Here is a 12,732-nt window from a genome sequence, read left to right as displayed (position 1 = left end):
GATGGGATTCATGATCCGCTTACAGAGTATTAAGTCATGAAGAAAATTGGCCTTTTCTGGGGACTGTCAATGCAACAGTGCTCAAAATATAAAGACCCAGAGACTAAAATGAAAAATGACATGATAGCAAAAGTGAAAATGGCAGTTGGTGATTAGAGACTTTAAAGTCCTAAACTTTTATATTTCCTATGTCTACCCCCTACTTCCTAAAAGCACAATCAATCTGGAAGTGTTGCTGGAGGTAGGCAGTGACTGGGGATTATGTGTGTGGGTGAGTGTGTTCATGTTTGTGCAGAGGCACGGGATGCCACGGATTATTTCCACAAATTTAATACAAAACTTGTGGAGTCTTCTCTTTGCTAAGTCCAGCCACACAGCTCTTGTATAATAGCTAGAAATCTTTTTGAAGTCTCACATTGTGCACTGAACCAAATGTTACCAGGAAAGCTCAGTGATTCTTTTCTTTAACTTAGTATAGAAATGTAGGATTGTGGAATAGGGTGAAAGGATGGGATTCACAGGAATTTGGAGAAAACAGAGGAGTGGGTCCTTTTTTCCACTTATACATCCTGCTTCAGTAACCAAGGGTTGGGACAACATTCAAGTTACTAACTGGGTGTCTCCAATTTCAAGAAGCACACCACTACCTAGTTTTCTCTCAAGAAGTGCTTTCCTCTTCCCTCCTCTTCCCCTGCTCACATGATCACTTTGCAAATAAAACTTCTCTGTATCTAAAAAGATACATTACAAAAAATGACTTTGAGATCCAGTTTCTGTATCCACCTCCTAAATGTGAGCAACTGGTATTTAGTAGAAATCTACATACTTTCTCTATCCTCACATACACTTGCTGTTCCTGGGAGGACCTGAATCAGATTAGAGTCCATGCTTGGGACCCTAGGTTCAGCCACTATGACCATTGCATGAGTTGGGCCTTGGCCTGCCTGGACTCAAGAGGCTTCACCCTTCCTGGTGAATACACTGGGAGCAGATACCTTGGGAACAAGGCAGGCCTAGGCTCCACCCACCTCCAACATTGAGGGGTGGGTGGGACTGGGGCGGTGCAACTTAGTCATTTCTTCACAAATTGGATTTCTGTGTATTGTGTGTGTGTATGTGTGTGTGTGTGTGTGTGATTTAATTGCACTCAATGTGTGTGCGTGTGTGTGTGTGTATTTGATCATTAAGGAGAAATTGGTGTGATCATTTTCAAATTTTCTATTTCTCCTTCCTGTTTTAGGTCAGGGTTAAATGATATTCAGAGAAGCTATACCAGGCCTCCCAACCACCCTAGTACTTCAGGATGGGTATTGGGCCCCTGGTACCAAACCAGGTTGTCAATGTGGCACACACTGAAAGGTTTCTGTCCAGGTGGTTCTGATAGTTCTAAAATGATGTCCATCTCACCAATTCAAGCAAGATAGAACCCTTTCAATGTTCATTGGCTGTCATGGTTGACCTTGGAGTCTCCTTTCTCCCTAATATTTGCTGTCATCTTATGGCTGGGGTAGTTATTCAATCTCTTCTCTCCTCCTTTCTCTTGGATGGTCCAGATGTACTTTCCAGGCCTCAGTGGGCTTCCATCTCCAGGTGGAGCCAGGCCAGTTGTCCAATACTTCTTTTCAACTGAGGAGGACCTGTTCTTGCAAGTGCACCAAGACCTCGAGCCAGTCAATCCTGCCCCAGTGGAGCCCCACCCTCAGCGCTCACTGAGCTAGCACCACCAAGCAGGCATGTAAAGTATCCAAGCCAGGTGACTTGGGCCCTGCCACACCCTCTACTCTCAGTATTCTCAGACCCAGGACCCATTGCACTGGACAGCCAAGGACCCAGACCAAGCAACATAAACCGCCACACATACAGCCACTGGGGCTCATAAACTGGGCTCATCACACAGCTGTGCCCAAGGGCCCAGACAAGGCTACCAGGGCCCCAATGGATCTCCTGCTCCCAGGGCTCATGTGTCCATCACCAACATCCCCCTGACTGCCATGGCTTGCCTCTATTCATTTTCCACCAGCATGTATTGCAGTCTGGCTCAGTTGAGTCTCCTGTAACTCCACTTCATGTTGCTTTGTGCTGAAGCCTATCCAAGTACAATCCATCTGAATATTTATCTGGAGCTAGGCAGTGGCTGGGGAATTTGTGAGTGTGTGTTTGTGTTCCTCTTTGTGCAAAGGCATGAGGTGCCAAGGGTCATTTCCAGAGGTTTAGTACAAACCTCTTGGAATCTTCTCTTTGCTCCCTTCAGCCTCATAACTCTTGTATAGGAGCAAAAATTCTTTTTCACTTCGCATCTTGTCCACTGAACCAAATGTTATCAGGAAAGCTTGGTGATTCTTTCCTTTAATATAGTATAGAAAAAGACAATGAAAAGCAGTTGCAAACCAAATTTTTAGTGTTAATTGACCAGTTGAAGTTGGAAGAGGTGAGAGGGGCAACAACTCCCTGGAGGGGCTCAAAGATCTGGTTCGTTTTGAATGGAGAGAAAATGATATCATAGTTTCTTTTAAATTTGCTTTTCCCACAGGAAGCCTGATGAAATGCCATTTGAAAAGAAGCATGCCTCTAATCTCCCTGAGAACAACCTCGAGAGTGAGGAAAATCTCAGTCAGTTTGACAAGATCCGCATTTGTCAGCAGTCCTTTGAACACAATGGAAATGAGAAAACTTTCAGTGGGCAAGTTTGCCACAAAGACCCATGTAATCAGCAACCTGTCAGTGTGGGAGAAGCAATTCATGTTAGCTACTATAAATCTTGCCTTACCACCAAACAGAGAACTGACACAGGAGAAAATATTTATGTGTCTAATGAATGTAAAGAAAACATGTACCAGAAGTCAGAACTCATTAGAGATCAGACCCTTCGAAGTGCAGAGAATCCATATGAATGCAATGGGCACAGAAAAGCCTTTCACCAACAAGTATCGCTAATTGGGCAACAGAGACTCCACACAAAAAAATCTTATGAATGTAAGGAGTGTGGAAAAAAGTTTCCTCGTAAGTCAAGCCTAATGATACATGAGAGTGTCCACACAGGGGAGAAACCTTATGATTGTAGGGAGTGTGGAAAAGCTTTTGCTCGTAAGTCAAACATGACCGCACATCACAGAATGCACACTGGGGGAAAACCTTATGAATGTATTGAGTGCGGGAAATGCTTTTCTTATAAGCAACACCTCATTGCACATCAGAGAATCCACACTGTGGGAAAATATTATGAATGTAGTGAGTGTGGAAAAGCTTTTATTCATAAGTCAAGCATGATCATACATCAGAGAATACACACAGGGGAAAAACCTTATGAATGTAATGAGTGTGGAAAAGCTTTTATTCGTAAGTCACACCTCATTACTCATCAGAGAATCCACACAGGGGAAAAACCTTATGAATGTAGTGAGTGTGGAAAAGCTTTTATTCATAAGTCAAACCTCATTACTCATCAGAGAATCCACACTGGGGAGAAACCTTATGAATGTAGTGAGTGTGGGAAAGGTTTTTCTGATAAGCCACAGCTTTTTAGACATCAGAGAATCCACACTGGGGAAAAACCTTCTGCATGTAGTGAGTGTGAAAAAGCTTTTATTCTTAAGTCACACCTCATTACTCATCAGAGAATCCACACTGGGGAGAAGCCTTATGAATGTAGTGAGTGTGGAAAAGCTTTTATTCGTAAGTCAAACCTCATTACTCATCAGAGAATCCACACTGGGGAGAAGCCTTATGAATGTAGTGAGTGTGGGAAAGGCTTTTCTGATAAGCCACAGCTTTTTAGACATCAGAGAATCCACACTGGGGAAAAACCGTATGAATGTAGTGAGTGTGGAAAAGCTTTTTCTGATAAGTCAAACATGACATCACATCAGAGGATCCACACTGGGGAGAAACCTTATGGATGTAGTGAGTGTGGAAAAGCTTTTCTTCATAAGTCAAGCATGATCATACATCAGAGAATCCACACTGGGGAGAAACCTTATGAATGTAGTGAGTGTGGGAAAGGCTTTCCTTATAAGCCACACCTCATTAGACATCAGAGAATCCACACTGGGGAAAAACCTTATGAATGTAGTGAGTGTGGAAAAGGCTTTTCTCGTAAGCCACACCTCAATACTCATCAGAGAATGCACACAGGGTAAAAACCTTATGAATGTAGTGAGTGTGGAAAAGCTTTTATTCGTAAGTCAAACTTCATTACTCATCAGAGAATCCACACTGGGGAGAAGCCTTATGAATGTAGTGAGTGTGGAAAATCATTTTTCTGGTAAGTCAAGCATTAGATCACATCAGAGAATACACACAGGGGAAAAACCTTGTGAATGTAGTGAGTGTGGAAAAGCTTTTCTTCATAAGTCAACCATGATCATACATCAGAGAATCCACACTGGGGAAAAACCTTATGATTGTAATGAGTGTGGAAAAGCTTTTTCTCAGAAGTCACACCTAATCAGACATCAGAGGGTCCATACAGTGGAGAAACCTTACGAGTGTAGTGTGTATCTTCAAGCCTTTACTTACCAGACAGGTTTCATTCAAGATCAGAGTATTCATACACGATAAGAACCGCATGAATATAATGAGTGGAAATCCTGTTGCAGGCAGTCAAGTTTTATTAAACATCTGAATTCACGTTGGAAAGCAGAAATGTGTTACACGTGTGTTAAAAATCATACACAAACCTTTTCAACACAGTGGAAAGAATACATGCTTCAATAAGTAGCATATTCACAGAAATGAGCAAACACACAGCATTGACTGAAAAATCATTTTCTGAAGTTAATCATTAGCAGAGTCACAGACCTCAGAATTACAAAAGCATGTCAATCAAAAGATTGGCCACCATTAAATCTGTTATGGTGTGTCGAAGCTTACAATGTGAATGAAAAAGAAACCATTAGCAAGAGTGCAAATACAACATTGTTAAAGTGCAATGGATGTGGAAACATTTTGAAAGTCTCGGCAAGTGTTAAATAATAAACATAAGGTGTATCATTTCAGAAGAGAGGGTATTTGCTGCTAAAATAAGTAAGATGCAATTTGTACATGATCTTTTGTTGTGAGGTGGTAAATGTGAATGCTGTTTTCAGATTAAATGTTAATAACAAATGCTCAGTATGTAATACTTGTTTCAAAAACCATCTGTCATTTACCCATTTATCTTTTTTAGAATCACAAAATTCCTCATCCTATTACAGAATTATATTGGAACCACAGATAAAAAATGATGCATGTGGCAGTTGTAATGATAAACACCCAGATTTGAAGGATGAATCTTTTCCAGAGGCAAGATTTTCTTGTTATATCTGGCCAAGTGTGGATCGTATTTGGCCACTATCTCTCCTTGAATAATAAGTATGGGAAATCACTCCTGCATCTCTGCTAGCTTATCTCATACAACATGCCATAGGCACATGGCACATTGTGTCTCCGAGGTAAAGCCCTGGCAGTGGTCTCAGCTAACAGAGACGCCATCTTGGTCTGTTCACTGGGCATACATACAGAGCAGTGGGCTGTATTCCAATTTCTCTGTCTCTGCAAAGCTGTGCTAGAATTTCCCTGATAAGCAACTCTAGTTAAGTGCAACCCTCTTCCTGTTTACCATTCACACATAATGATCATGTACAAAGGTATAGCTTTCAGCCCAGGTGCTAACTAATCTTGGTCTGCAAATGACCTAAAATACTAAAGTATCAATCCTGCTTACAGCATGTAACTGGTGACTTGATTAGAGTGTCCTGAGAGATAGGCATGCCTACTGGCCAGTTACAATAACAGTGTAGGGTGGGAGTACTATTGAGACCACCCTTCTGCCTTCCCCCTCCAATGTATATATGCTTGTATGATCTTCCCAATAAATGGGTATCCCTCACCAGTTTGTCTCTGGTGGTTCTGCAGCCAAGCTACACCATTGTCGTGGCCCTCAGGAATCTTGGGCCTGCTGGTCAAAAAACAGCCAAGACTCTAGGAGGCATATCTCAGAGACAAAAGAATTGTCAGACATCAGACTCTTGGAGTTCCTCTTTCACGTGGAGTTTATGTGTTAGCTGCCACTACTACTGCTCAGATTCACACTGATTTCATGTATCATGGCTTTTCACAGTAAGTTTCTTGCCAGTGTATGAGGCACTAGATGCTAGCCTGTGCCTGAAGTCTTTCAATTTTAAGACTGAGCACCAGGATGATCATTGTTACATAGTAGGTAAGCTGTCTGAGATCCTAGCCAATTCACCATGGTTTTGTTCTTGGCTTCTGGTTTCACAACAGCTCAGCTACTGCAATTGAGCCATTGGGAATATGAACCAGTGGACAGAATATATCTCCCTGCTTCTGTCTTTCTCACTATAATTCAACTTTTCAAAGAAAAAAAGAAAATTAGAGTGGGTCCCATGATTAGTGTTGAGGGAAATGTGAAGCCCATTGACTTGAATCTCATGTGCGGCAACCTAGAGCAATTCTACTACTTCTTATTTAGAGTTGAGGCCCTATCAAGAACAACAATGATGAGCACTGAGGGTAAGAGAGGCAATTTTTTATTTTTATTTTTATTGGAAAATGTGTCATGTAGGGCCCGGTGACGTGGCTTAGTGGCTAAAGTCCTCACATTGAACATCTGGGATCGCATATGTGTGACGGTTCTAATCCCGGCAGCCCTGCTTCCCATCCAGCTCCCTGGTTGTGGCCTGGGAAAGCAGTTGAGGACAGGCCAATGCTTTGGGATCCTCCACGCATGTGGGAGACCTGGAAGAGGTTGCAGGCTCCATGATCCAGATCAGCATAGCACTGGCCATTGCGCTCACTTGGGGTGTGAATCATCGGATGGGAGATCTTCCTCTCTGTCTCTCCTCTCTGTATAACTGACTTGGTGATAAAAATAAATAAATCTTTTTTAAAAATGTGTTGTGTAATTAGTACTTTACTTAAACTACAGAATGAAGTTCCACACATCTACTTGTTTACCACCATATTGCTCATGTGAGCCCCCAGCTGTAAACTCTTTGCTATTGTTGCTTATCAGCTCATGGCTCAGGTCCTCATTAGGACACTCCTCAGAGAGCTTCCTGCAACAGTGAGATTTATTCAGTTTTTTGCAGTTCCTGTTTTAAAATATTCCCAGTCTCTCACAGCATCCTAACATCCTTTGATTTTTGTAGATACATTTGAGAAATGTGTGGAATAGGGTGAAAGGATGGGATTCACAGGAATTGGGAGAAAACAGAGGAGTGGGTCCTTTTTTCCACTTATACATCCTGCTTCAGTAACCAAGGGTTGGGACAACATTCAAGTTACTAACTGGGTGTCTCCAAGTTCAAGAAGCACACCACCACCTAGTTTTCTCTAAAGAAGCGCTTTCCCCTTCCCTCCTCTTCCCCTGCTCACATGATCACCTTGCAAATAAAACTTCTGTCTCTAAAAAGATACATTACAAAAAATGACTTTGAGATCCAGTTTCTGTATCCACCTCCTAAATGTGAGCAACTGGTATTTAGTAGAAATCTACATACTTTCTCTATCCTCACATACACTTGCTGTTCCTGGGAGGACCTGAACCAGATTGGAGTCCATGCTTGGGACTCTAGGTTCAGCCACTATGACCATTGCATGAGTTGGGCCTTGGCCTGCCTGGACTCAAGAGAATTTGCTCTTCCTGGAGAGTACACTGGGAGCAGACACCTTGGGAACAAGGCAAGCCTAGGCTCCACCCACCTCCAACATCGAGAGGTGGGTGGGACTGCAGGAGTATGACCTAATCCTTTTTTTTTCATGAGTTGAGTTTCTGTGTAGTGTGTGTGTGTGTGTGTGTGTGTGATTTAATTGCACTCAATGTGTGTGCGTGTGTGTGTGTGTATTTGATCATTAAGGAGAAATTGGTGTAATCATTTCCAAATTTTCTATTTCTCCTTCCTGTTTTAGGTCAGGGTTAAATGATATTCAGAGAAGATATACCAGGCCTCCCAACCATCCTAGTACTTCAGGATAGGTACTGGACCCCTGATACCAAACCAGGTTGTCAATGTGGCACACCCTCCAAGGTTTCTGTCAGCAACGCCCACGTCGCCATATACCCCAAGTCGAGCGGAGGGACTAGGGTTACAAAGAAGAGAACACACACTGGGCTATTCATGCAAAAAGAATGCCACTTTACTGAAGTTTAGCCTGCCTTTTATACTCTCTGGTTCCTCCCAGTACTTTTCCAATGCTCTAGCAGCTCTTAAGACCCCCAGGGGCATCCTGAGAAATGAGAAGCAAGGGAAGCAGGAACTTGTGCTTAAGATAAGAATTAAATGTATCAGGTTAAGATTGTGCATCATTTTACCCCTTGAAGAACAAGCTAAACTGTGGAGTTAAACCTTGGGAGACGAGGCCCTACAGTTTCTGTCCAGGTGGTTCTGATAGTTGTGAAATGATGTCCATCTCACCAATTCAAGCAAGATGGAGCCCTTTCAATGTTCATTGGCTGTCATGGTTGACCTTGGAGTCTCCTTTCTCCCTAATATTTGTTGTCATCATATGGCTGGGGTAGTTATTCAATCTCTTCTCTCCTCCTTTCTCTTGGATGGTCCAGATGTACTTTCCAGGCCTCAGTGGGCTTCCATCTCCAGGTGGAGCCAGGCCAGTTGTCCAATTCTCCTTTTTAACTGAGGAGGACCTGTTCTTGCAAGTGCACCAAGACCTCGAGCCAGTCAATCCTGCCCCAGTGGAGCTCCACCCTCAGCGCTCACTGAGCTAGCACCACCAAGCAGGCTTGTAAAATATCCAAGCCAGGTGACTTGGGCCCTGCCACACCATCTACTCCCAGGACTTGCAGACCCAGGACCCATTGCACTGGACAACCAAGGACCCAGACCAAGCAACATAAACCACCACACATACAGCCACTGGGGCTCATAAACTGGGCTCATCACACAGCTGTGCCCAAGGGCCCAGACAAGGCTACCAGGGCCCCAATGGATCTCCTGCTCCCAGGGCTCATGTGTCCATCACCAACATCCCCCTGACTGCCATGGCTTGCCTCTATTCATTTTCCACCAGCATGTATTGCAGCCTGGATCAGTCTAGTCTTCCCCCAATTCCACTTCATGTTGCTGTTTGCTGAAACCTATCTAGGAACAGCATGACCCCTGTCTCAGCCCTGATGTGAATTGCCTATTGTTGTGGCCTGATACAGCACTAATCCTTCTCCCCATGCTGGTTCTCAGATCTGCTAGAGGATGTTAACTAATGACTCACCTGTGCTTTTGGTATCTTTTCTAAAAAATCTTTCTCTGTTCCTATTTCTTGGAGAGTGCTTCCTATGTTTTCCTTTAACAGTTTAATGATTACTTGGTATAGATTTAGCTCTTTGATCCATTTAGAGATTATTTGCATGTAATTTGACAGGTATGGGTCTTGTTTTCTTATTCTGCAACCTGCTATGCACTTGTCCCAACAGCCTTTGTTGAATAGACCAGGATTTTTACCTAGACTATTTTCAGTTGTCTTGTCAAAGATTAGTTGGCCCTACATGTGTGGGTTCCATTTGGGGTTTCAATTCTGTTCCACTGATCTTCTCTATTTCTGTACCAGTACCAGACTATTTTTTGAACCCTGCTCTGTAGTATGTCTTGAGATCTGGAACTGAGATCCCTTGGGTTGATTTTTATTCTTCAGGATAGCTTTGGCTATTCATGGTCTCATGTGATTCAGATGAACATTTGTATCATCTTTTCTGTTTCTGAAAAGAATGTTGTTGGGATTTTGATTGGTATTGCATCAAACCTGTATGTTACTTTTGATAATATGGCAATTTTGATTATGTTTACTGTGCCAGTGAAGGAACATGTTTACTGTGCCAGTGAAGGAACGTGGTACTTTTCTCCCTTTTCCAAAGATTTCTTCTATTTCCTTTTTTAATGATTTATAGTTTTCATCATAGAGGTGTTTTACATATATTGTAACTTAATTACTAGGTATTTAAGATTCCTCTCCACTATTTTAAATGGGACTATAGTTGCAATTTCTTTTTTTCTAAGATTTTTAAATTTTAATTGGAAAGGTGGAGATACAGAGAGGAGGAGTGACAGAGACAAAAATGCTCTGTCCAATTGTTCTCTCCCCAAGTGGCTGCAATGGAGTTGAGCCCATCTGAAACTCGGAGGCAGGAGCTTCCCCAGGTTCTCTCATGCATGTGCAGGGTCCCAATGCTTGGGCTGCCCTCGATTGCATTCCATAGCCATAGGCCGGGAGCTGAAAGGAAGCAGGGCTGCCAGCATTAAAACTGGCATCCATATTGGATCCTGACAAAATCAAGGTCACTACTTTTTCCAGTATGCTATTGCGCCAGGCCCTATACTTAAAATTTCTTAGGAATGAAGATTTTTGTATACTAGTGCCCTTCATTTGTTTTCATTAATTTTGTATCCTGTTACAATGCCCTACTCTTGTATGAGTTTCAGTAGTGTCCTCACTGAGTTTTTTGGTTCTCCTGTGTAGAAAATTATGTCATCTGCAAATAGAGGTAATTTAGTTCCTCATTTGCAGTTTGAATTGCTTTAATTACCTTTTCTTGCCTAATAGTTCTGGCAAGGACTTCCAATACTATATGGAAGTGTAGCGGTGACAGTTCACCACTACACTAGTTCCAGATTTTAAAATCTAGTTAAAATTTTAAAATCCAGATGAAAAATTTGTAAAATCCAGGTAAAACCTAGTTCCAGATTTTAGTGGTTAGGCTTCCAATCTTTCCGCATTTAGAATGCTGCTTGTATTAGGGTGTTTCATAAATTGCTTTGACTGTATGGTAGAATGTTCCTTTTATGCCTCTCCTGCTTAGGGTTTTTAACATGACAAGGTGTTGCATTTTATCAAATACCATCTTTGCATCTATTGAGATGATCATGTGGTTTTGTTTTTCATTCGATTGATGTGATGTATCACATTGATTTGTGAATGGGCAACCATCGCTGCACACCTGTGATGTATCCCACCTGGTCTGTGAGAATGATCTGCCTGATGAACTGTTGCATCCTCTTGTCTAGCATTTTGTTGAGAATTTCTGTCACTGTTCATCAAGGATATTGGTCTGTAGTTCACCTTTTCTGTTGTGTCTCTACCTGGCTTTGGTATTAAGGTGGTATTGGCTTTATAAAAAGTTTAGAAGAATTGCCTCTCTTTCTATTGTTCTGAAAAGTTTGACAGATTGGGGTAATATCCTCTTTATTTATTTTTTTTTATGAGGTACCACCTAACGCCAGTAAGACTGGCCCACATGAATAAAAGCACCAACAACACTTATTGGCGAGGTTGCGGGGAAAAGGTATCCCTACTCCACTGCTGGTGGGGCTGCAGGCTGGTACAGCCTCTATGGTAATATCCTCTTTAAATGTTTGGTAAAATTCAGCAGTGAAGCCATCTGGTACAGGATATTTCTTGGTTTGGAGGGCTTTAGTTAGTGATTCAATCTCAGTGCATATTGTAGGTCTATTTTGATTGTTGATTGTTTCTTCATTCAATTTTTGTGTATTGTATGTGTTCAAGAATCTATTCATCTCTACTGCGTCTTCTGATTTGTTTGCATACAGTTGCTTATAATAGTTCCTGATACTTCTCTGTAGATTTCACGTATCTGTTATTATGTTTCCTTTCTCTTCTCTGATGCTATCGATGCATATTTTCTCTCTCCCCCTTTTTTATTTGTTGGGCTAGTGGGGAGTCTGTTTTGTTGATGTTTCTCAAAGAACCAACTCTTTCATTCATTGCTGTTATGTACATTTCTCTTGGTCTGTATTTGGTTTATTTCCTCCCTTATTTTGATTATTTCTTTATTCCTAATAATCTTGAGATTGCTTTGCTATTGCTTTTCTATTTCCTACAACTGTAAGATTAAGAGTTTTACTTGATGCTTTTATAGTTTCTTAACACAATCATTGAGATGAACATTGCCCTTTCCATTGCTTTGATTGTGCCCAGATGTTTTGATCTGTTGTGTTGATGCCTTCACTTATTTCAGGCTTTTTAAAAATTTCCCCTTTGATTTGCTCTCTAACCCATTGCTCATTTTGTAACATAATTCAGTCTCCATGTGTTTGCAAGTTTTCCTAAGTGTTTTGGCTTCTTGATCTCTTGCCTCACTCCACCAAGGTCTGAAAACATGCATGGTATATTGTTGATTTTTAAAAATTTGGTGATGCTTACTTTGTGGCTTATAATGTGGTCAATTCTGGAGAAGGTTCCATGCACTGACAAAAAAAAAAAGTGTATTCTCTTGTATAGAATTAAAGGCTCCGTAGATATCAACTAAGTCTACTTGTTCTAGAGTTTGAGTGAGTTGTGTGTTTTCTTTGCTGAGTTTTTCCTTTTTTTAATCTGTCCATTGACATTAATATGGTATTGAGTTCGCCCATTATGATTATATTGGAATTATTTCTCCCTTTATGTCCATTAATGTTTGTTTCACATAACCAGATGTCTTTGCATTTGGCTCATATACATTTATTATGGTGACGCAGCCAGATGTCTTGGCATTTGACGCATATATATTTATTACGGTGACCTCTTCTTGGTGAATGGATCCTTTGAACATTATATTGTATCCTTCTTCATCTCTTTTAATGTTTTTCACATTCTATTACAAGAATGGCTATCCCTGCAAAATTTTCCTTACCATTTGTTTGGAATATCTTCATCCTTTCACTTTCAGCTTCCTCTGATCTTTGTTGCTGAGATCAAAAGCCTTTGATTTAGTCTTCAGTTACCCTT

At 41.4% G+C, this 12,732-nt stretch overlaps 1 protein-coding gene across 1 annotated transcript in view; it reads left to right on the top strand.

The window, feature by feature from the left end:
- Positions 1-12,732, top strand: part of LOC131482927 (zinc finger protein 208-like) — an 887,045-nt gene that overhangs the window by 302,516 nt on the left and 571,797 nt on the right. Inside the window, 2 exon segments of the mRNA XM_058679158.1 lie at positions 3,006-4,253; positions 4,255-4,489. Coding sequence (XP_058535141.1) covers positions 3,006-4,253; positions 4,255-4,489 — 1,483 coding nt within the window.

Source organism: Ochotona princeps, chromosome 21 (genome assembly GCF_030435755.1).
Source record: "Ochotona princeps isolate mOchPri1 chromosome 21, mOchPri1.hap1, whole genome shotgun sequence".
Taxonomy (NCBI): Eukaryota; Metazoa; Chordata; class Mammalia; order Lagomorpha; family Ochotonidae; genus Ochotona; species Ochotona princeps.
Note: the sequence above shows the minus strand (reverse complement) of the source record. Positions and strands in the feature narration are given on the sequence as shown.